Raw genomic sequence first — 26,272 nt, 5'->3', positions numbered from 1 at the left:
CTATGAACTGTCATCTATGAATAAGAGATGAATGGAACACAGGTCCCACAGGTAGAGTCGTGAACTCTTTATCAGACTCCCACCTCCCGCTCTGAAGCTACAGCGGCATCAGCTTCAAAGATAAGAGCTGGAACCGAGGGATGATGCATTACTTTCAACCTGTATCTGTGAATATAGATATCGGGTCAAAGGTTTAAACATCTTAAGAAGTGCCACGGTCCCTAGTTTGCTCACTGGTGAGTTCCATTAGTGCTTAAAGGGATAGTTCACTCAAAAATGAAAATTCTGTCATTAATTTCTCACCCTCATGTCATTCCAAAACCATAAGACCTTTGTTCATCTTTGGAACACAAACTAAGATATTCTTGATGTAACAGCAAGAGCTTTCTGACCCTGCATGGAAAGCAACAGAAATGACACGTTCAAGGCCCAGAAAGGTGGTAAGGACATAGTTATAGATAAAGTAGTCCATGTGACATCAGTGGTTCAACCATAATGTTATGAAGCAACGAGAATACTTTTTGTGTCATATAAGTGTGATATAACAATAAAAAATTTACAATCTACCAATCAAGTTGGGTCAAAAATGCAAGTTTGACTAGGACCCACTTGCAAAAATACTAGGGAACGCCGTTGTGGTCAGTCTTGTAAATTACTTTTTTATGTAATTGCTGAAATGGCTTTAAATGGAGATTTTATTTATTTATTTATTTATTTATTTTAGCTACAATTTTTGGAGCAAAAATAGAGCAATAATGGAGTTAAAAATGAGCAAAGCATGATTTTTGAACACTAAATTAACAGAAAGAAGAATGATATTTAATCATTTTAATTTACACAAACCAATAAAGCAATGCAAAGTAAAACGAAGCAGAAATATTGACTTTTTTAAAGAAATGAATACTTGTATTTATCAAGAATGCACTACATTTGTAATGTTAAAATAGATTTTAATTTCAAATAAATGTCTATTCATTCTGAAAAAACAAACAAACAAACAATGTATCACAGTTTCCACAAAAATATTAAGCAGCACAACTGTTTTTACCATTGAAAATAATAAAAAAATATTTCTTGAGCACCAAATCAGCATATTAGAATGATTTCATTAAAAATCCTACTAACCCAAATTTTTGAACGGTCTGCACTTTACTAAAACATGTTAACATATGAAAAATGCCACCTGAGGTTGCATTAAAACATTTAACCAGGACCCACCCGGAGAAATATTAGGGAATACATGTTCTTTGCTGGATCCAGTGCGGGTGTCTTTGGGACCCCTTGGAGCAGACACAAAGACAAGACGAGCCAGGGCTTACAGACGCCACAACAACGGTGCAGCCTCATTGTTTTCTGCTCTTTTCATCTCAACTCACTCTCTCAAAATATTTAGAGGAATGCTCTGAATAACACGAAGTACTGAGAAACACTCGCTCTGTATATTGTTGAAAGGAACTCTGTCTGCAGAACTTTTCTTCAAAGTCTATTTTGTTATGTTATATTTAGCTCTTTTTTTTTGTTCCTGATGTATTTGCATTGCGAAACACAATATGAAGGATATCTCATTGTTCTAAGGACTCAGGATGGTGATTGGTGGCCATCTGTCCATTTATTTTTCAAGCTTATCATGATTTGTACACGCAGAGACAAAAAATAGAAGATTATATTAAACATAACATAATAACAAAATAACATAAAACAAAGCTTTTGTTACTTCTTAATTGCATAATCACTATTTTAGCAGTACTGAAAAGGTTAAAATTCAGTCATTGTTTATTTATCCTCAAGTCATTTTAAATCAGTATTTTGATTTGTACAATGAAAGTTAATGGGGTCCAAAACAACAGTGCACCCACAGACTTGTCTTGTTGGTTTGGTAAAAATAAATAAATAATTAATAAATAAATGGACTATTCCTTTAAGGCCCAGCAGTTGAATTGTTATTATCATATGGAACAAGACTAAACGACAGCTTTAACTAAGTTATAAACTACACAAAGATAGAGAAGTGTTGTGATCAGTGACAGCCATCTGGGCACATTTGGGTAGGGCGTACCGCATGCGCCGCTCCCTGTTATCTGTTCAATGGCACGTTCCTTGGGATGCTGCATTGATTAGGCCCTGAGGGGGCCCTGTAGTGCCGCTCCGTCACAGGAGCCAAATGACTGACAGCTCTAATGAAGTGTATAATCATTGGGGCAGAAGCGTCAAAGCTGCCAAAACTTCAATCGCTTTACGTGATGACCAAAGAGTCTGCTCGCTCTTCTGCGGATGCTCAAAAGTAAGTGGGGGCCCCATGGGACCATATGACTCTGTCCCATCTTGGAACATTATTCATGCAGCCTTTTGGTGCAAACCCTGTGATCAGATGGCAGCAGGACTGGGTGATATAACTAAATAGATGGATGACAGATAGATAGATAGATAGATAGATAGATAGACAGCCAGATAGATAGATAGATAGATAGATACTGTAGATATACAGTATAATAGAGATATTACAAGATTTACATATTTGCAATACAGTTGAGGTCCAAAGTTTACATACACTGCATTCAAAATGCATGTTAGTTTTTATTTAGTACTGACCTAAATAAGATATTTCACATAAATGATATATACATATAGTCCACAAGAGAAAATAATAGCCTTATTTATAAAAAGCACCCTTTTCAAAAGTTTACATACACTTGATTCTTAATACTGTGTTGTTACCTGAATGATCCACAACTGTTTTTTCATTCACTGATGCTTCAGATGGAAACATGGCTTAACCAGGGTTTGAAAGTTAGTGAGGTTAAGAATTGTGCTTATAATAGCCCCTACAAAAACAACTCATTATATACACTGTTTTTGATAGCAGTGACAGCATTTTCGACAGATAATATAATTATGTTTTTTGCGTTTGCCTTACTGAATGTGGTATCCTGTCAGTAGGCTTTTTTGAGTGCTGTCAGTTTAAGTGCCAGCAATGCAGTGTTGCCAGATATTGCTATGAAAACAAAGAAAAACTGAAGAAAAAAAAGTAGTTTAAATTTTCTGCAATTAAGATAAGACAAAGATATTGCTAACCCATTTGCAACTTCCCACTTTATTATCTTTCTAAACTATCAAATTAAGTGCAACAGACAAGTTCAAAGATGCTTAGAATACATGGATCTGGCAACAAAAACATTGGCACTAAACATTCTTGTAAACTGTCTAAACTTAGTTACACATGTAGACACTCATATAAGGAGTTTTAAACTGCTAATTAGTCATTCAGACATCAAATTTTATTTTTTTAACATTAAAAATGTACCAAGGTCCAGACCTCATAGCTGGCTACGCCATGGAAGGAACATGCATTAAGAGCTGGGGGGTGAAAACTTTTTGAAGTTAAAGATCAGGGTAAATTTACCTTTTGTCGACTGGAAAACATGTAAGTATCTTCTGTAGCTTCTGAAGGGCAGTACTAAATGAAAAAATATGATATTTAGGCAAAATAAAAAAAAATGTACACATCTTCATTCTGTTCAAAAGTTTTCACCCCCCTGAGTCCCTCAGTTGTCCTCAGTGTGAAAAGATGGATCTCAAAATCATACAGTTATTGTCAGAAAGGGTTCAAATACACAAAAATGCTGAAACAATTTGTAGTACCTGAAGGATTTTTCTGAAGAACAGCAGCAGTTTAAACTGTTCAGGACAAACAAGGTAAACTAAGTGTATGTAAACTTTTGAACTGGGTCATTTTTATAATTTCAACTATTATTTCTCTTGTGGGCTATATGTAAATGACTTTTATGTGAAATATCTTATTCAAGTCAGCACTAAATAAAAAATAACATGCATTTTGTTATGATCCCTTTTATTTGGGCAAAATACTTAACATTTTGCAAATTCTGCAAGGTGTATGTAAACTTTGGACCTCAACTGTATATAATGAGGTTTGTTTTTTTATTATTAATATTTTAATTCAGTGAGAATGTATTAAATTAATAAAAAGTGACAGTAAAGACATTTATAAGGTTACAAATTATTTCTAATTGTCTAATTATTCTTTACTTTCTACTTTCTATTCCTTTTGAACTTTGTTTATCAAAGGCTGCTGAAAAAATGAATCATAGTTTCCAGAAAAATATTAAGCAGCACAACGTTAATAAAATTCAGAAATGTTTCCTGAGCAGCAAATCTTCATTTTAAATTGTATTCAAATAGACAACAATTACTTTAAATTGTAATAATATTTCAAAATATTGAATGATTAAAGTATGACACTTTAAAAAAAAAAAAGTGTAATCAATCCATTCTAATCAACAGATTCAGAAACTTATCAACTCTAATGCCATTTTGAGGCTTAATTAAGAGACAAAAAACTTGTCTTAACGCCACCATTACTAAATTTCCACACTAATGACATGTCTTTTGGAAACCTAATGGCCTGATTGAAAAGCACAAACGACAGCAAAAAAATATGCACTGAACGTATCACCCAGCCCTAGATGACTTTTGTTTCGCTACTCAAGAATATGTACAGAAGTTCTACCCATCATCCCCCGTAAGCGTATGTGTGGGCATCTGTTATCTAACCCGAACATCACAACAGCACAATAATATGTCTTTTTGCATTTAGCATTTGTTTTCCACCCATCAGTGCATTTTATTATGATAAGGCAGATCTCTTTCCACCCTCTTCCCCCCTGCACTCAACAGAGGGGTACTGAAGAGCAGTGGAACCTCAGAAGGCTCATTCTGTCTTTGTTCTATTATTCACCAGCCCGGGCTTCAGAACTCACCCGGTTCTCAGCGGGTTTGGAGATCTGCTTTTACAGCATGCGAGAGACGGATCGGAATATACTCGGATAGATCAAGCAAGCAAAATGCAGCCTCTCTGGAGAGGTGTTTCCACCTTGGACCGGGACCCGCTCGCGAAGCTGCGCAGTTCTGTGCTCATGAAAGCAGAGCGTCATTAAAACGTTGGAAACCGGTGGCACTCATTTATTGATATCATGTTCGTCGTTACACCTGACTAAAGACTTTTGATCTGAGATAAACCATTGTTATTGATCATTTACGCCAAGTCGCAAGGCACCGAAACTGTTTTAATTTTAGCATTCGAGAGTATTTGTTTACCCAGAATGCTCATTTGTACCAGCATAAACAGTTATTTGTGAGCTAAAGGCGCGTGTTTGTTTTTCCTTTTAGACTCTTCGCTGTCCCACGGGCATAACATACACTTTGGTAATAAGGACCAGACAAATGTTTAGCACAAGCAGCGTTGGAAGCTTTGATGTACTTTTAGATTAAGTGAAGTCTACAGTGATGTCTTCAAAAATACAAATATAAAGGGAGCAAAGTTAAACTATCTTCCCATCTGCACTCTCCCCCAAAGCAGCGATCATTAAAGGCTCCGTATGTAGTACTGTGGCAGCTGGAGATTTGTATGGACCTTGTTGAAAACTTCTGATGAACCATTCCCCGATGAGAAGCGAGCTAAAGAAGACCTTCAGAGGGATATTTCTCTGACTTATTATATCCCAGCAGAAACTGTACTTCAGTGAAAAGCAAACTTTAAGCATTAGCTGCTTTGAATCAAGATTGGTTTATTAATGATCTAAAGCCCCAGAGAACCGTGCTGATCAAACTTAGCGTGCCGTATATAAGCATGAGACGTTTTAAAAAATAAGATCGCTTCAAAATCCTGTGCCAGAGTTTTCAAGCTTTTCTTGTACTGTCAATACAAGAGCAGAGTTGATCCCACCGGATGTCTATTTACTGTAAATTACATTACGTCATAAATAATTAAGCACAAACAATTTACAGTTTTCAATATCTATTTTGATTGTTGAATTTATAAAAAAAAAAAAAAAAAAAAAAGGATGAAATGCCTTGTATATTTTATTATTAAATAAAAAAAAAGGTGAGTTGTGTCACAATGCAATACATAAATAAATAACATCATACTCATAATAAATCTCAGCTAATTTCCAAGACAATATTTCTCATTTTCATTTAGTATAACTGGGCATGCCAAGATAACTAAAAATAAATCTGAAATTAAAAAAATTAAAAAAAAAAAAATTGTTGGAACCTGTGATACCTTTTTGTAGGATTCTTTAATAAATGAATAGTTTATTGCATTTATTTAAAATATAATTTTTTTTTTGTAACAATACCTTTTAAAAGTTTGTGGTCAATATATATATATATATATATATATTAATTACAGTTTTTCTCGATTGCTAAAACACTATAAGTAGTCTTTTGAACTAAAATTTCAAAACCATAATGCCATTTTTCAAAAAGCACACCCATTTTCCTAAACTATAAACACTACTCCCCTGCTTTAACACATGAGTCAGATTTGGTGAACTGTTACTGCAAAACTCTACACACAAATCCCTACATTTCTCAGTGCTTACATCATGTGGTCATTTAGAAAGCACTAGCATTCAATATTGTTCACTCAAGTCTGCAAAGTTTGAGCTCAATTAGCACACAATTACCCAAGTGGAAACACTAGGAGTCAAAATTTATCACACACCAATCAGAAGCTTCGATTTAGATAAAAGGGCCAAAGTCAGTTTACAGTTTGGTGCTTTTCTCAGATCAGAAATTAAATTCTCAAAACTACTTGTTCAACCTCCACATCATGTAATCACTTGTGCACATCATAAAATGTTTCTAATTTTTTTTTTAACAAGTTGTGTTTGCTTTGGTACGTTCATGTAACTGATTATGCAATGGATTTGTCTGCTTTTTCCTACATTTTCAGTCCCTATTGTCATGTTGCTATAGTCTTACCCCTCAAAACATCAAGTCATTAGCTCATCGTATATGTCTTTGCAGGAAATGCTAAACTTTTTATCTAGTTGTCATAAACGGTCAAGCATATTCTACACATTTCTATTAGACTTTTTGTATATTTGCCATAAATTGTTCAAGTGAATACTGACTTTCACCAGAGACTACAGATCAACCAATGATAAAGCAGTTCTTTGAAATAGCTCAAAGGTACATCTCAACATCTCATGAACCTTCAATTGGAAAGCATATATAGACAGAGGACAACACAACACAGTTACAAATTCTGACAGTGCACTTTCTAATGTATATTTCCGCCTTTGCCCATATTTACTTTTTTCTTTCCTATTGCACAAAGACTTTGTAATGTATTTATATGATATTTTTTTTTTTTTTGTCAGACCACTAGTAAAAGTGTAACTGTGAATACTATCTGCTCTTTTTCAATCAATATCCCGCATACAGTAATATGCAATTTCGAAGACAAAGAGTATAAGGTGAAGAATGACGACAACAACATGGAAGAGAAATAGGAAGGGCAAGAAAACAAGCAGTCTTATATATTTTAGTTGATGCGTGCCATGCAAGGGGATTTTACCCCTGCTGCCTGTCCATGCCCAATTTAGTCTGTGATGTTGAGGAGGTAATTTGGCCTGTCCCAGACCAAAGACAGGGTGCTGGGGCAGAACAATTATTTTTGTTGTTGTTTGCTGTTCTACAGTACAATAAATTAAGGATTAAAACACTTGCAAATGCATACATTTGTTGTGTTCATCGTGTTAATTTAAAAAAAAAAAAATTCCCCAAGCAACACTTTTTACCAGTTTTCGTAGTATTGTTTTGAATTGATCTCATCAGTGTGTAAAACTGTGTTATAGTGTGTGTGTTTTTGAGGGTTTGTGTGTCATGTCTGAGAGCAAAGTTTGTTTTTTCAGCAAGATTGAGTGGTTTTGAGTGGAGAGCTTCATTTTGACCTGAATATAGTAAGTTTAGGGAATTGAGTTAGAAGTTACGGATTTGTGTTTAGAGTTCCGCAAAAGCGAGGCATAATTTCAAGAAATGTGTTTAAGCAATTGAGAAAAACTGTATTATTAATAATACTTTTATTCACCAAGGATGTGTTACATTTAAAAAAAAGTGATAGCAAAGACTTATATTGTTAGAAGAGATTTCTATTTTGAATAAATGCTGTTCTTTTAAACCTTTTTATTCATCAAAGAATCCTAAAAAATACAATAAAAGTACAATAAAAGTAAATAAATCAGCATTTTAAAATGATTTATGAAGGATTATGTGACACTGAAGACTGGAGTAATGGCTGATGAAAATTCAGCTTTGCATCACAGGAATAAATTATATTTTAAAATATTTTACAATATTACTGTTTTTTCTGTATTTTTGATCAAGTAAATGCAGCCTTGATGAGCATAAGAGAATTCTTTTAAAAACATTGAAAGTCTTACTGATCCCAAAAGCAGTGTATATAATGACAAAAACAAATACTAAAATTACTAAAACTTAAACTAAAATGAAGAAAATATAAAAATAAAAACTACTTATTTGAATCCACAGAAAGATAAAACTTTCAAACCAAGCAGCTTTTTGTACTTGAATTGGTTGCGAAATCTGCATTTGGAAAATTTTGCCTTAACGTGTAATTTCCAATAGTGTAGAACTGACATTTCGTCCATGAAGTTTTGCCAAACAGCGTTAAATGTGTCTGCTCCGTAAGTAAGATAAGTACTGTCTGATCTGCACTTAGTATGATATAAAGTTCAGACAAAGAAAGAAACAGAGATAAAAACACCAGGATGGTGTTAAATCAGGACAGAGGCTTCGCCATTCCCTTCCAATGCTCAATTAACAGCTTCTGTCCGCTAGCTTCTTTTCCAAGTCGTGAATTATTTATCTTTGAATTGTTAATAAATAATAACAGAGGGCCCAGGGGACCCTGCCCGGTCAATTAGGCGATGAAGAGGGTGAGTCGGAGCAACGGGGGGTCGACGCATTATTAACATCAGCCCCATCTCTCACTTTCTTCATCTTCATTATATCGCTCGCCGTCAGACACAATAACGCCCCAATACAATGCCCGACTTCAAACAGCTTGACATACCCACTCCTCATTTTCTACTCACCTTCTTCTTTGGCTCCCTTTTTGTGTATTCCTAGTTTTTTGCTCTCTTTATGCATTGTTATTCTTTGCCATGCTGGCTCCCCCTTCTGATGACAGCTGCTTGAGAGCTTTCTTTGGTGTTCTTCTGTTGAAAATCAAGGGATGGATGATAAGTGGATGGATGGGTGTACATATGCATTAGACACAATTATTAGACATTAGCATGATTATATAGGCCTAATTCACTTTGCAAACAAGACAACCCCTTCAGCAGCCATCTTGGTTACCTCAAGCGATGTAAAGTTGACTGTTTACTGAAATGAGGAACGATCAGAATCATCAAAGCTGTTCAGTTTAAATTACATATTTCAAATAATTAATAAAATTACAACTTTGGTCAAATATATATATATATATATATATATATATATATACATTTTTTTTTCCTTTTTAAAAATGCACACTTCCCTTAACCCACTGAGGGCTGTTCATCCACAAACACAAACTATTTTAAAGCCTACAAATTTTAGTACTTTTACTGTGAGTATAGCGGGAGCAAGAAGTCAAAGTCTTGTGTCATTTAAAGGGGTCATCGGATGCCTATTTTCCACAAGTTGATATGATTGTTCAGGGTCTTAATGAAAAGTCTATAATATACTATGGTTAAAAATTCTCAATGGTAGTGTAAAAAAACACCATTTTTACATTGCCAAAATCAGCTCTGCAAAAATCATCCTGTTCTGGTCGAGGCTGCTTTAAATGTTAATGAGCTCTGCTCGCCCCGCCTCTCTCTTCTCTCTGCGGAGTGACGAGCCTGTTTACTTTAGCCACTAAACTTGCTAACTAACAGGTTATTAGGAAAGGCGATCGAAAAGATTCATAAAAAACCCTTATACTCACTTCTGCTGTAAGTGAAGCTGGATCACGAATGATTTGTGCAAACATAGACGCGTTTATGTAGATCGGGAGGTGCATTCTCTTTACAAACAAACGTAATCCCTGCATCTTCAGCGGCTCAGATGTCGGGAGTAAATGACAAACACTATGTTCATTATTACATCCAGCAACACAACACCTCAATCGCTCAATTGGAGATATTCTTGTCTAACTTACATCCCTGCTCCAGCATCGGCACAATGTAGGTCGGACTGTTACAGCTGATTTCGGGCGGTCTGCGGTAAGAGGCTCCTGTCAATCAACTATTGTTGGAGCGGCCTTTGAAAAATGGGATATTATTTCTACAAATTAATTAAAAACCACTGCATGGATTTTTATCATTATAGGGTAGATGTGTACATACACTGCCAACACACATTAATGTTCAAACAACATGAGAAAGTGAACTTTGCATCCGATGACCCCTTTAAGTATCAATTCTGCTTAAATTTTGAGTAGCCGTTGTATCCACAATCTCACTGTGTAAACAATGAGTGACGTATACGCGCGACAGATCGCTTCCGTGCGTGCTTCTACTATGCCAGAGCACTTTGATTCCAGCTACTGCATGGAACAGCTGAATTTAGCATTTTGCACCTTAGTAAATCTGCTCAGACACTAAGCTTCAGTGAAGAACCAGACTCCAGCTATTGCATGGAACAGCTGAATTTAGCATCCTGACAGGCTCAATACGACCAGCAGAATGTGCTACCACCTCAATAAATGAAGTCAAATTCATAATTAACAAGGGGAATCAATAACCACAGAAGGTCAGGAGACCAGTTTAATGCCTCATCTGAAGAAAGCTCCTTTTTACAGGGGCTGGTTTAAAAAGCAGGTAATATAACTATAATTGTCACCTGTCATGCTAATATGAACGGAATTTGTGTTCTTGTGTGGGATCCTCTGACAAGCCCTGTCTGTTGAGCTTCTCTTGCTCTGGATTTGTTATATTGACACTCTTGTAACCCATGTATAATGCATCCACCAGATGGCAGTATAAGCATCATGTTCTCATAGGGTAAATTAAACGGTCAGCTTTTGCTATCATATTCCGGTTGTAGATGTACTGTCATGACCTCTATTTCTGGCAAAATATTTTTACTGGTCAGAAATCAATGTACTTGGTGTAACACTGTAGGAGTTAAGGTCTCCAAACATTTGTTTTTAGATAAATGTGATTTAATTCATGATAAGTGTAGTAACTAATCAATGATATCTCTCTGTTAATGTCTTTTTGGTGAATATGTTTCACTCATTTTACTCAACTGAAGAATTTTCTATTCATCAGACCAAATGGAATAACTTAAAGCCTAATTTTGCTCATTTTTGCTTAGTTTTTAAAATATCAAAAAGCCCTTAAAATCTGTTAAATATTTAATTTGTTTGTGACGCCCTTTAATTGTAATTTCATTCTGTGTTGTTATTGTTATTGCTGTTTTTCTATTTGTGCTTGCAAATATCTTGAGAACGTTATTGTTGCTTCGAAATAAAAGATAAATAATTTAAGAAGTCACCATAATATGCTCATAAAAACAGGTTTATATTACAAATGTGTTTGTTCAATATTGCATTTTGATAGGCCACTATGAATATATATTATTATGGAAAGCAATGACTTGGTCCACAGTATCTACTGTTTAACTTCATAGTTTTATATCACTGTATCAGATTTGTGAATCTTTAAATATACTCCAAAAATGATGATGAACTACATATATACATGTTATTCCTTCATAATTATGCATATAACAAGGCTTGATCAGTAACCATGTGTCATATTACAAACCTTTGTGTAAATCTAAGTAGCATCTTATTAATGTAAATAAATTCTAATTTGAAAAAAAAGTCACTCACACTCAATCAGTCATTTACTGTACAAACACGCACAGTATTACATTCATTCATTGTAACATTGGGTATTGCACCATTTCATCAGCTCATCACTGAAAGTCTCTGTTTCATTCTAAAGTTTTGTCACTCCAAGCTAAAGACTTCCTCTTGGCGAGCTCCATCCAGGACGGCTGAGCTCCATCTGACCTCGACTGCTGCTGCTGCTGCTGCTGCTGAGAGAGGTCTGTTGGTGATGATGATGAGGTTGCTGGAAGCTCAGATGTGACAGTAAGTGCTATTGCAGAGGAACATACACAAACAATAATATCAACACCAAACTTTAAAAAGCATAAAAATGTACAAACTTTTAAAAATGACAGTCAAAGCAGTGCTTTACCTTCTGTGTTGCTGTTAGGTGCTACGGGTCTTGCTGCTCTCTTTGTCATGTCATCTTCTGGTGCACTGTTTCTGCCTTTGTCCTGCAAAGAGTAAATAATTGCTCTTTTATTATTTTGTAAATTATTTTGGATGCATTTTAACAATATTATATTATTTGATATTATATATACACTACCAGTCAAAAGTTTTTGAATAGTAAGATTTTTAATGTTTTAAAAAAGTCTCTTCTGCTTACCAAGCCTGTATTTATTTGTTCAAAGTACAGCAAAAACAGTAAAATTCAATAATTAAATAATAACAGATAACAGTTTTCTATTAGAATATATTTTAAAATGTAATTTATTCCTGTGATTTTAAAGCTGAATTTTTAGCATCATTACTCCAGTCACATAATCCTTCAGAAATCATTCTAATATTCTGATTTGCTGCTCAAAAACATTTATTATTATTATTATTATGTTGAAAACAGCTAAGTAAAATTATTTCAGGTTTCTTTGATGAATATAGAACTAGAAATCAGAAATAGAAATCTTTTGTTCCATTCTAAATATCTTTATCATCACTTTTGATCAATTTAAAGCATCCTTGCTAAATAAAAGTATTAATTTCTATAATTCTATATGTAAAAAATTAAATAAATAAATATATATAATACTGACTCAAGCTTTTGAATGGTATAGTGTATAATGTTACAAAAGCTTTTTATTTCAGATAAATGCTGATATTTGGATCTTTCTATTTATCAAAGAATCCTGAAAAAATGTACTCAACTGACTTAAATATTGATAATAATAATAATAATAATAATAATAAATGTTTCTTGAACAGCAAACCAGAATATTAGAATGATTTCTGAAGGATCATGTGACACTGAAGACTGGAGTAATGATGCTAAAAATTCAGATTTGCTCACAGGAATAAATTATATTTTAAAATATATTAAAATAGAAAACAGTTATTTTAAATAGTAAAAATATTTTTTAATTTTACTGTTTTGCTATACTTTGGATCAAATAAATGCAGGCTTGGTGAGCAGAAGAGACTTCTTTAAAAAACAGTCCAATGTACTGCTTTTGATATGAAGGAATTTTCCGTATTGATTTTTCATTGTGTTCTGCTGTAGGGTTAAATGAAATATTTGTAAATTTAAGTGAACATGTCGTGGAACAACAATAACAGTACATTTTCTACAGATTTTTTTCTTACAGTCTAAATATACTGAATATTCTATTTAATACATATATTTATGAAGTTCATATGACAGCATTTTATCATTAGTAGAGAATAAACAATAAAAGACAGAAGAAACCTGCTGTTTAGCTGAAAGTGTTTTTTACTCTCTAGCCATTTTTACCTGCCAGTCTTTTGTTCCACTAGGTACTGGTTTTGTCGGAGGTCTCTGTGAAGTCTGTAGGCTGGCTGTTTTCATTGGATGAAGCGAGGTGGTCATTAGCTGTGTTTTAGGCTGTAACGCTGGTTTGGGAGGCTGCGCAGGAGGAGCTGTTGGAGATGTAGGGTGGACTGGTGACTGATTTGTGCCTAATCTGCCCAAGAACGGCTGGTATGCCCTTGTCTTCTCCCTGGCTAGACTCATCCAACCCGGCTCAGACACAGCCTCTTTACTCGCTCCTGTTGTGTTTTGTACAGATGGTCTTCCATCTGTAAAACAGTACTCGTTTTTATTAAGGCTTGCACATCAACTAAGAAGAATCATACATTTCACTTTGGTTTTTATGACTTATGACTCGGTTTCGCATAACTCTTAGCAATAACTATTACTTCTGGACAAATTCTGATTACAATTTCCTATGTGTTTTCATTGCCCAAAGCGGCTGTGCTGTCATTTGAGTGAGGTTTTTCCACTGTTTTCTGTTGTTGTAGTAATAACTTTAAAGGGTTACTCGACCCCAAAATGAAAAGTTTGTCAGTTATGACTTAACCCTATGACTTTCCAAACCCGTAAAAGCTTTGTTTGTCTTTGGAATACAATTTAAGATATTTTGGATGAAAACCGGGAGGCTTGAGACTGTCCAATCGACTGCCAAGTAACGTAAATACCACTGTCAAGACATAGAAAAGTATGAATAGTCAAAATAGTCCATCTGCCATCAGTGGTTCAATTTGAATTTTATGAAACAACGAGAATACCTTCTGTACGCAAAGAAAATAAAAATAACGACTTTATTCAACAATTCGTCTCATCTTTGTCACCATAGCGACATTTTGAAGAGTATCCGCTGGACGCAAACTGCATATGTTGTTCTCTGTCAGCCACACCACACGGATACATCTTCTACATTCTTTACGCTTTGATTTGAACGAAAACAGCGTATCCATGTGGTGGAGCTGACACATAACAGCGTACGCAGTTTATGTATATTGCGGATATTCTCCAAAATGGCGCTACGGTGACGTAGATAAGACGAATTGTTGAATAAAGTCATTATTTTTATCTTCTTAGCGTAAAAAAGTATTCTCGTGGCTTCATAAAGTTCAGATTGAACCACTGATGGCAGATGGACTATTTTGACGATGTCTTTCATACTTTTCTGGATCTTGACAGTGGTATTTACCTGTCAGTCAATTGGACAGTCTCAAGCCTCTCGGTTTTCATCCCAAATGACTTAAATTGTGTTCCCGAAGACAAACGAAGCTTTTATGGGTTTGGAACGACATGGGGGTAAGTGATAACTGACAAAATGTTCATTTTGGGGTGGAGTAAACTTTTAAATTGCACGTATGTAAACGAACAGTGATTGGGTGCTGTACATGTTACTCAGACTCTTCCTATGTCAAATGAACCAATTCAACTCATATATAACAAAAAGCAGAAATCATTTGCACTCACTGTCTTGGGGTGCAAGCGGAAAGTCCAGGCTCTGTGAATCTATTTTTTTGGGAACACTCGGTTTACTCTTGGAATTACTTTCACACGTGTTCTTGATGGTTTCTGCTTTTGCATGCTCCTCTTCTGAGACTTCTGTCACTGTGTTAGACTCTAAACTGTACCGTTTGGTTTCATCTTTGATTTTGGACACCTCCGAGCGATATTTCAGTGACATGGAGGTTGTGCGGAGCTGCACGCCAAAAGCATTCTTCCTGTCTTCGGGTTCCTCTAGTTTCTCTGTTTCCTCATGTTCTGTCGCGGTATCGACAGTCTTCTTGAGATTAGTCGCTGTTATTGGTTTGGACATAATGGGAGGTGGAACATCTCTACGAAAACTGCTTTTTCTCTCTTGCGTTTGATGGAGGAAATTCTGAAACTCTGTTGGTTTCATCTCTCTCACTTCATCCTTCTGCAACTCTGGATTGGGTTTGTTGGCTTGTGTTTTGATTCCTGGAGAATGTTTCAAATGTCCCTCAATCTGCTTTGTCTCAGTGGCTGTTTTGGAGCGATACTTCGCAGATGCAATTAGAAACTGGGATGATCCAGCATTAAGTGTCCGTTCAGGTGCAGTTTCTACTCCAGCTTCCCAAAGTTTTGTTAGGCCCTCACCGAGTCCTTTTGGGGACGGAGGGCTCTTTTTATCTGTTTTGGGTTTTGTTAAGTGAGGCAGAGGTGCAGGATGTCTAAATGTTGCTTCCTCTTGGATGCTTTCTTTTTTGTCTGAGCCAGGCACAAGATTCTCACTCATCCCAATCTGGATATCGTTTGTATCATGTCTCTGGATAGGTGAATGGGCTCTTAATGACACTATTTCTCTTGATGGTGATATAGATTCTGGAAGTCCTGAAGGTGATGGTGGACCTGAGGAGATCAAGCCAAAAGTCACTGGCTGCAAATAAAGAGGATTTGTGGTGCCTCTCACTTCAGTTTCAAGAGACTCTTCTGACTTTAGGATTTCAGCATCCGGAGATGGGAAATTGATTTCAGTTCTGTTAGGGTTCTCCTCCTGGTCCTGTGCTGACTTTTCAGGAGCTGATTCTGTAGGTTCTGGAAAGGTGGGTTTCTCTGTTAGCTCCAGAGTTGGAGAAGAGTACAAGCAATGGTGCACAGTCTCTGTGGACGTTATGGTTTCATCTTCCTCCTCAGACAGAACATTATCCAAATCACTGATGCTTTCTGAACGATGCCTGGGAGAAAGAGATACCTGGGAAAGAAAGGTTTTTTGTTGTTGTTATTGTTTAAAACAATAGTTTAGAATGAGCAGTGACTAAGTATTTGTAACCTCATAATCTGTAATCTCAGACTATTCAATACCATTTTTTATTCATTTTTATTTTAGTTTAGTGATTTTTTGCATTTTAACTTAAACTAAACTTATTTAAGTATCATTTCGTTTTCATTTGACAGTTAGAGAATTGTGAGCCTCTAACTTAAACTCTAGTGCCACCACTAGGCCAAATAGGCAAATTTTTTTCCTCTGATTCTTTGGCTCATGCTGAGTCGGATGCATACCAGAATGTAAATTTCTACAGGTCAAGATTTTTCACAATTTTGAATTGTGCATAAAATCTATTTTCTCTAACTGATTTTGTCTGATTTTCTCCAAAATTGGCTCAGATCATCTTCCAACAATGCTGGCAAAAAGTAATCAAAAGATTTCCAACAAATCAAAGTATTCTCATAATCTGTGTTAACAAATTTGAAAAAAGTGTGCAAAAATGTACATAAAGCTATTTCTTCAAAATGCTTTAACAGAAATCAGCAACAGTATAATGTATATATTAATCCTACTTCATATGAGACTTTGAGTTAAATTTTAAACTGAATTTAAACTGAAAATCTGATAGTTGAATCAACTGAATAAATAGACTTTCCATTGATGTATGGTTTGTTAGGATAGGACAATATTTGGGTAAGAATACAACTATTTAAAAATCTGAAATCTGAGGGTGCAAAAAAAATCTAAATATTAAGAAAATCGCCTTTAAAGTTGTCATAATGAAATTTTTACTAATCAAAAATTATGTTTTGATATATTTAAGGTAGGAAATTTGAAAAATATCATGGAACATGATCTTTACTTAATATCCTAGTAATTTTTGGCATAAAAGAAAAATCAATAATTTTGACCCATACAATGTATTGTTGACTACTGCTACAAATATGCTACTTATGACCCTGGTTTTGTGGCCCAGGGTCACATTTAAACTACCTTACTTTAAATCTGATTATACATACAGTTTCATGTGAAGTAGCTGAGGCAGTACGCATTTTATAACGTTCATGGTCTTACCTGTGGCCCTCGTTTTCCCCTTGTACTGGCTCGTTGGTTCCTTGGTTTGACTGACATGCGATGCCTGGCAGCTGAGTTATCCAACCTGGGCATGTAACATGCAGGGCTGCTGAAGTCAACTCCTGCAGTGGGCGTGGTCGAGGCTGAGACGGGAGAGATGATTGGCTGAGGGGACGGTCTGGAGACTGGGGATAGAGGCCTTGAAGATGGCTGGAACGGATCACCCTGGATGAGATGATATTTGCTACTGTCACATATAATGTATATTTATTGAATTTGTAAAGACTGTTTTCAATGTTGTGGTATGTGATGATTATTATTATAATACAAGAACATTACCTGTTCCTCTTCTTCACTTCCTGTTCCTGCTAAACTCAGCGAGCTCAGATGTTTCTGAGATTCGGGATACTGTAAGAAAAATGGCATTCGGATTCCATTAATGTACACTGTTATGTCACAGATAAAAGTACTAGATAGTGTATGTACTACATGTTTTACCTCACCTAAGCTTATATCTCTGATGTTCATTTACCTTGTAAACTGCTCCATGCATGACTCGCTCATGGAAGGACATCTCAGGTGGGCTACAAGGCAAACCATCGTCCTCTGAAGTGGTTCCTGAGTCCTCTATGCGTTTACCGGGAATCAGCATTGGAGGAGGACCTAGATGTAAGTTCTGCTGCTGTAGTTTCATCTGCCGAATCAAAATATAAACCGCTTGCAATTTAACAAACCCCTCAAAGGAATGTTGGAATATAGTAAGAGTAGCTCAAATAATCTGAAGCCTTTCAGATCTTCACAAAGAACATACTTGTAAGGCCTTAATTTTGCCATGAACATTTTCTTGTGAAAGAACCCGGGTTGGTTCCGTGGATGTAGTCTGATCGGTAAAGAAGATGCTATCGTGAGAAAGCGCCCTGGAGCTCAGACACTGCGGGAACCTGCAGATCAGATTCAGTAGGTTTGTTTTATTAGATGCCCTCATGGCTTATTCCTCAAACTGATGCGACAGATAAACCACTTACGAAAACTCATCTTCAGAGTCGTAGCCTTCCCTTCTGCCCTCTGGAGCAGTGATGTCACTAGCAGACTGGCTTTGTTTAATCTGCCCTTCGTTTTCCTTTTTCTTCAGTCTCCCAAAGAGACGTGTCTTCAGCTGCTTAAAACGTGACTTCTTCCTTCCTGTTAAAGAAGCCACAAATCAGCATGATTGGTTTGAATGGATTTCCAGAAATAGAGATTAATGACGTCATGAGAAGGTCTGTTTGTAAAGTACAGTCAGATTTGGTTAAATAACTTAAACGTAGTGAAATCACATCCCTTGTGGGATATTGCATTAGTATTTCTTGAGAATAAACCCTTAAAAAGAAAACACGTGAATGTTTCCAGTCAGAAACTATAATGTTCACAAACCTGTGAGATCCTCTCCATTTTTGTCCATTTCTCCAAAGCTGGATTCCATGTTTTTATCTGCTAATCTACAGTAGAAGGAAAAATAATTATCATTCAAAGACACTTAAAAAAACAGACTGGACTAATGGCATTAAAACCAGACATTATCCAGACACTTGCTCATTTGTGTGTCTTCTGAATGTCTTGTGTTTATAGCAGTGAAGATCAGATGACCACAGTTAACTGATACACTCTGTTTGCACTTTAGTACATAATTTCCTGTGTTCAAAGGTGACAAACCCTGTTCTAAGCATTTGTTAGATTCTTCTGCTATGCCCTTATAAGGAAAAAGCTGATTTGTTTTCAGTTTAAAGGTCCTTTATAAGGAGACAATTGCTGCATTCAGAAACAAATACTACCGTACAACTCTTAAAAGTAGTATGTTAATTGCTTGTGTGTATATATATACACTGCTGTTCAAAAGTATGGGATCAGTAATATTTAAAAAATAATAATAATAAAGACTCTTATGCTTATCAAGGCTGCATTTGTTTGATTAAAAATGCAGAAAAAGAATGTAATATAAAAAATTATTGCTTTTTAAAATAACTATCTCTAAAATACAATTTATTAATTTATTAATGAATTTTCAGCATCATAACTCCAGTCTTCAGGTTCACATGATCCTTCAGAAATCATTCTAATATGCTGATTAATTATCAATGAATAAAAAATGTAAAAATTACAGCAATCATTCAATTTCACTACTGTTCAAAGGTAATTTTTTTCTTTCTTGAAAAAAATTTATACTTTTATTCAGGAAAGACGTACAAAAATGATTAAACGTGATTATATTGATTAAAAGTAAATTCTTATATTGTTAAAAAATAATTTCTATTTTGAATAAATGCTGCTCTTTAGAACTTTTTATTTAAAAAAAAATTCTGAAAAAGTATCACAGGTTCAAAAAGCACAACTGTTCCCAACACTGATAAGAAATCAACATATTATAATGATTTCTTAATATATTAAGTACATTCAAATAGACAACCGGTCATTTAAAATTTTAATAATATTTCACAATGCTACAGTTTCTTCTGAATTTTTGATTAAATAAATGCAGCCTTTGTGAGCATAAAAGGTTTCTTTAAAAAAAAAAAAAAAAAAACTTTTGAATGGCCATACAGCCAGTTGTAAATGTGTACTACTAGAATTACTACTACGTCACATTACCCAAACTATTGCTTACGAGACTGATGACGTAGATGAAAAGACAGAGTCATGTGCTGATTTCCTTTCTTCTTTAATAATGGCAAACATGAAGACGCACAGCATCTGCTTTTATCCTGTTGGGCTTGTCTTATTGGGAAACCACAGATTGTGCAAAGGTCTCCTGTGTCTTTATTGGCTTTGTGTTGTGATATAATCAGTGGCCTCTTGTAATAAAAATACAGTAACTACTAAGAGAAAAGAACAGGCAGTTCACTCAGGCACCAGTTGCCTAGTGATGCACACGGGTGACGCTTTTTAGTGAATATTAGATTGTGTCTACCTGCATCCTGGGAAACCGAGCCCCGGTCCAAGCTCTTAGAATTCATTAAGCACACACACATACATACACGTGCGCTCAGTTCTCAGATCTATTCTTCTGAGTGTTTGTAGAACAGCAACTTTGACATTTACTGTTGGTTTAGTTCATTAAATTTCTAGTATCTCATCCATGGATTAGATCAACAACCAAGCCAGCTAAATAGTTCTGTGTAGTTTCGGTGCATGGTTAGTTACTACAGGGGTGTGCTATTATGCCAAATTTGAATACTTAGGGTTTAAAGCCCTAATCCTAAGTCTAAGGAAAAATATAGTGATGCTAACAATATTAAAAACAAACATCAGTTTGTTCTCTTTTTTCCATGGCTGTAACTTTATCCTGTTGTTTTCCTCCATATAATGATATGGTTCTAAAAAAAACTTAAGCAATCAATTCCAACAATGTTTTATGTACACGGCCGTGCCTGACATAAGTGTTAGCATACGCACACACACCTGCTATTACTGTCCATGCTCCTTAACCAAACAAACTAATGACAGAAATACCAATAAGCCCTGTTGTTCTTGCTGTGTAATATCATAGTCATAAAGCCATGTGGCTCTAAGCATGCAGAGGATGACAAAAGTTCTGTACGTTCATGTTACGCACTAGTGGTGAGGATTAGGATCAACATAATGCCAGACAATAGTGTCCTGTTTAACCAAAAGATCAATCTTATGTAATAGCAGAGGAAAGCTAGGGGATCAAGGGCTGACTTTCTAAGTCATCTTCCTGCAGGTCGTATTCATAAATATCAATGTGTTTTGCATAGTAAGAGCGATAAATATGAATGTATTAGCTGCTGAGTAATGGCTTCTGAAAATTCTGCTTTGTTAAATAAATTTTAAAATATATTTAAGTAGAAAAATGTTATTTTATAACAATATAGGTAAAAGGTTTATTTGAAAATTTTCTTTGTTTAAAGACCTGGAAACAGAATATTCGGAATTTAAAATTTCTCAGAATTCTAAATCCTTTTAATTAGATTTTGAATCCCAGATTTCCAATTTGGATTCACATTTTATTAAGAAAATACATTCCTGATTTGGTTTTAAACTGAAATTAAACAAATGCATTAATGAGAAACTTCTAAACTTACCAGAAGCTTTAAGTTAATGCAGAATCTTCCTCGTCTGAGAGTTTCCTTTGTTTTCTTTTTGGCCTTTTTTGTGGCGGTCTCCTTGATAGTTTTAGATCACTGACATCTGCGAATGACATTGAAGAGGGGATTATAGCATTACAAAACGAGCTAGGGAAAGAGAGACAGAGAAAGTGAATGAGAGAACGAAAGAAAGCGAGAGGGTAGGAACAGGATGTGAGGGCAGTAAATCAGATGTTGTAAAACTGACTAGGATCTTCTCATTGGTTACTTGAGGCTTTTTTGTCATTTGTGACCTTGGACCACAAAACTAGAAATAAAGGTCAATTTTTTTTAAATTGAAATTTATACATCATCTGAAAGCTGAATAAATAAGCTTTCCATTGATGTATGGTTTGTTAGGACAATATTTGGCTGCGATACAACTATTTGAAAATCTGGAATCTGAGTGCAAAAAAATCTAAATATTGAGAAAATCGCCTTGAAAGTTGTCCAAATGAAGATCTTAGCAATGCATATTACTAATCAAAAGTTTTGATATATTTATGGTAGGAACTTAACAAAATATACTAATGGAACATGATATTTACTTTATATCCTAATGATTTTTGGCATAAAAGAAAAATCAATCATTTTGACCCATACAATGTATTTTTGGCTAATGCTACAAATATACCCGTGCTACTTATGACTGCTTTTGTGGTCCAGGGTCACATTTTTGGAGCTTGACAACAATCTGTTCCCATCCACTAGCACTGTACTGCTAAATTGATCCTTTTGCTTTAACAGAAGAAAGAAAATCATACAGGTTTGGGTCGACATTAAGGTTAGTAAATAATGACAGAATTTTCATTTTTATGTGAACTATCCTTTTAAATTGTTTTCTGTATTCGCATTCACCTTCCTGACTGCTTTGAGCTTTGGGAAAGTCCCTCTAAAAATTCAACAATCTATAGTAAAAGCCCTTACTAAGGCATCTTTTTCCCCTCTGTAGGAGTTAATAATTACAGTAGACATGTGGCTTTTCACCTAAATATTAATGTGATCACTGGCTTTAATAATTGCCATGAAGGAATTAAATTCCAGGTTATTTTTTGAAATGGAAAAACGATCTAAACACCATATTGTAGGTAGAGCATTCACAGTGGTTTAGAATTTGAATAGGTTGAACTGAAACTGGGCCATGGCTTTTTACCAAGCAACAAATGTCTCCTAGAGACAAAAACCTGAAGCATAAACCATTTCACTATTACACTTGTACATTTTGTACACAGTGTATACATGTTTATGTTATAATGTGTATTATGCAAATACTGTTTACAGTGAATATATTATGTATTCTGTATGTCTTAAGTTACATTGTGGTTACTTTTTAAAACATACATGTATATTGTGTAAAAATGTCACTATGCGACTGCAGTTTTGCAAGGCTTACACTTGTGCCTATGATGCATCTACAGTAAAGTGTTTTTATTGATTTGTAAAATCTGGATTGGCATCCTGGCTTGCCAGATAATGACTCACTGAAGCATCTCGGGGATGCAGTTAAACATTCACTTTCAACTACAGATCACCAGCGAATAGGATTTTGTGTACTGCTGTTCAGATTTTTGGCATGTCATGTTGCCTTCATTAAAAATCTGGCATTAATGTTCTTCTCAGTCCAAATGGATGCCAACAAACAACAACAACCCAACCCTCTCTGTAGTTAGTTGCTCTTACCAATGACATGGCCAAGGGAAATTTGATTAAAAATGTAATTTTGTTCATTAGCTTCCTGTCCTGTTCCAGTACTGACACTGAAAATTGCTGGTTTAAGCATGCCAGGTGCATTTTTTAGTATTTGCATATCTCAGTGGCCCAGAGTGCACTAAACATATGTTGATTTAAAAACTAAGCATAATGCTTAATGAAAGGCCTCTCAGGTTGTATTTCTGACTGGGAAACTTGGAAAAAAGATAACTGGGAAAAACATCACTTTTATGCCCAAGCTTCTACATTGGACAGGCCAGAAAAGTTAAAGGGATAGCTGACCCAAAAATGAAAATTCTGTCATTAATTAATGAAACCCTCATGCTGTTCCAAACCCATAAGACCTTTGTTCATTTTCAGAACACAAATTAAGATATTCTTAATGAAATCCGAGAGCTTTCTGACTCTCCATAGAGAGTAATGTTACCGACACGTTCAAGGCCCAAGAAGGTCGTAAGGACACTGTTAAAATAGTCCATGTGACATCTGTGGTTCAACCGTAATTTTACAAAGCTATGAGAATAAGAAGAAAAAAAAAATGACTTACCACATGCACACATGGACTATTTTAACTATGTTCTTACAACGTCTGGGAACATTTCAGTTGCACTGCTGTCTATGGAGGGTCAGAAAGCTCTCAGATTTTATAAAAAATATCCTAATTAGTGTTCTGAAGATGAACGAAGGTCTTACAGGTTTGGAACGACATCAGGGTGAGTAATTAATGACAGAATTTTCATTTTTGGGTGAACTGTCCCTTTAAGCTTCATTCATTTTTCCCACAGCATATGCATTGCCTTCTAGTTCTGTTACAGTCATTACGTTAAATAAATAACCGTTTGTTGCATATTGTACATTGCAAAACTACTTTATTAGACTTTTATTGGAACTCCTGACTGTCTAGATAGTGCAAGGAATGTTTATATGGTTGCCAACGAATAGGGCACTACATTTTATTCAAAATCAATTGGATGTTGACTAAATATATTCAGTACATTTTGGTATTATTAGATTTCCTCAAGAAATAGGCAAGAATGAACCTGGAATGAACCTTCATTATTCCTATTCTTTTCAACACAACAAATGCACAATTACGACTTCAAAAGTGGGAGGAAGGAAATTTCCGACAGCACATGAAGGCTGTGTGAGTTCTGATTTTCGAAATGTAGTTTTGTGTGACGTCATTTCCTTTCCATCTTGTTTGCCTCAGACAGGTTAGCTTACGTTTAAACAGTGCAGGTGACACCGGAGGAGTTTCCCAGAAGACCTTTCCAAAAATAAGCTCTGAATCAACAGCTTACACAACTTGCGAATGTCAACAAGTTTCACTCGACCTTTCAGCATGCTCCTAAACACCCCAAATTAATCCTTTATGAGCAACCAAAAGAAGAAGACAACATAATGTTGCTAGCAACAAGTGGTTTTGGCCTGATGTAAGCCAACACCCTGAGACTGCTTCAGTAATGCCGTCTCTTTTACTTTCTCTGGCTTCGATCTTTCAGATTGTACCTTCTCTTTTCTTCGGGTATGAACGCGGCAATTCAAGTACCGTGTTACCCAGGTGAAATGCAATCTGCACAGTCGAGCCCATCTTTGTACACCGTACAGCATGTACTATATTCACTTCATTCAGTAAAATCCCTTGACTTTTGTTTGCTTTTTTAGGTTGTCTATGAGACATATAATAGGATATACCAGCTAACAAAAGAGTTACTTTTGAATGTTCTCTGAAAGTTCTAAAACAAGTAGCCAGCTAAAATGTTCTAAGAAGTTTTTGCTAATGTTCCATTATGTCATAAAAGTAAACAATGCATAAATTACATTTTTGTTCTAACATTTTGAGAATATTATGAAAGAGAAATTAGCTGGTAGACTATAAAAGTTAACAAAAATAACATACTAGAGCACTAATTATAATTTGGGTCTGAGTATGTTTTCCTGTTGTGGTCACTCCATATCAGAACTTTTTGAACTCGTGTCCTAGTATTTGTAACATAATTCTAAAAAATAATGAAAATCTGTAAAATGTATTCACTCTGATTAATCCTTTACGTTTCCTTTCATGACATTTTGGCGCTTGTTCTGCAAACATTAACTCTTTCAACAAAGAGAGAGTGACTAATCTGCTTGAACATTAACTGTTTGGAAGGTACTCGACCCCTCCTAAATGCTGCTTTCATCTTAAATGAACTGACCTTTGGATTACAATCATTTTAATGTGAGCTCCACACAGACTTCCCTTCCTAGAAAACATCCCACACCTGTACATACAAATGCAGGAGATCAATCACAACATGATCCCTTGATAAACAGCCGTACGAAAGGAATTTCACTGTATAGCATCTTAAATTATAAATTAATATCTCTGTAGGTTGCTGATATGTAGTGTTATATAAGATACATAACACTGCAGGAAACATCAGCATGTCTATATGTCAGTTATTAAAGTTGAAGTGAACTTCACAAGCCATGCACAGTAACCAAGTGTCTAGTAATCATCTTTAACTAAACACACTACCCTAACAAGTGCATGATATCATACAGTAACAGTGGACATGCCTTTGATGCACAAATAGATATTCATTCAAAATCAGACTTAAAATCAGCTGAGCATCTTTTAAAATCTCTGATAGCCCCATTCTTTCTAATCTGTAATAGATAGATAGATAGATTCCAAGTTCAGCAAAGATCTTTCCTTAAACTTATACGTCGATTTTTACAAAAAAAACACTAAACTATCACGCTAATTATCCTGGTAAATATGGATATGAATAGAAAGATTATTACAGCAGCATCATATTGTTGTCTTACCTCTGCGAAATGAAGATGCAGAAGCGCACACCTGCGCTTAGATCATCAAAAATACTCGCGCTGCTCAGGAGACTGAGCGAAAGTGTTGCGCGCACGTGATTGGCCACGCCCGCGTGATGACGACACACGTGGCGTGCTGAGGCAGACAGGTGCGCTTCTTAATGAGCATTACGCTGGTTAGCGTATCGTTTGTCATGTGTTTTTAAATTAACTGAAGCGATTATGAAGAGGAACGTTACCATTACCCTTTCCTAATAAGGAAATGGAAAAATAAACAAAACAAAAATAGAGATAAAAATAAAACACAAAAAGGGAATTGATGTCAATGACCAAACAGAGGGTTTAAAGCTGCTAAATCATATAGAGAAGCACTTAGTAAGCAG

At 35.3% G+C, this 26,272-nt stretch overlaps 1 protein-coding gene across 1 annotated transcript; it reads right to left on the bottom strand.

Moving 5' to 3' along the window:
- Positions 1-11,357: 11,357 nt before the first annotated feature.
- cracdlb (cracd like b) lies at positions 11,358-25,995 on the bottom strand. Its single transcript, XM_051108131.1, has 12 exons — positions 25,890-25,995; positions 21,327-21,432; positions 18,661-18,725; positions 18,273-18,429; positions 18,059-18,188; positions 17,780-17,941; positions 17,587-17,655; positions 17,248-17,472; positions 14,916-16,158; positions 13,422-13,726; positions 12,066-12,147; positions 11,358-11,963 (listed from the first exon to the last, which is right to left on the bottom strand). The coding sequence occupies exons 3-12, from the start codon at positions 18,707-18,709 to the stop codon at positions 11,797-11,799; spliced, it is 2,589 nt and encodes an 862-aa protein (XP_050964088.1). The 5' UTR covers positions 18,710-18,725; positions 21,327-21,432; positions 25,890-25,995; the 3' UTR covers positions 11,358-11,796.
- Between the last annotated feature and the right edge of the window lie 277 nt (positions 25,996-26,272).

Source organism: Labeo rohita, chromosome 1 (assembly GCF_022985175.1).
Source record: "Labeo rohita strain BAU-BD-2019 chromosome 1, IGBB_LRoh.1.0, whole genome shotgun sequence".
Classification (NCBI taxonomy): Eukaryota; Metazoa; Chordata; class Actinopteri; order Cypriniformes; family Cyprinidae; genus Labeo; species Labeo rohita.
The sequence above is the reverse complement of the archived record's forward strand: the minus strand, read 5'-3'. Positions and strand labels throughout refer to the sequence as shown.

Excerpts from the sequence above, each read along its gene's own strand:
- cracdlb (XM_051108131.1), bottom strand. The coding sequence starts at position 18,709 with ATGGAATCCAGCTTTGGAGAAATGGACAAAAATGGAGAGGATCTCACA. Across the intron at positions 17,473-17,586 it reads GAAGTGAAGAAGAGGAACAG|GGTGATCCGTTCCAGCCATC; the intron begins GTAATGTTCTTG and ends CATCTCATCCAG. Across the intron at positions 11,964-12,065 it reads ACCTAACAGCAACACAGAAG|CACTTACTGTCACATCTGAG; the intron begins GTAAAGCACTGC and ends CCTCTGCAATAG.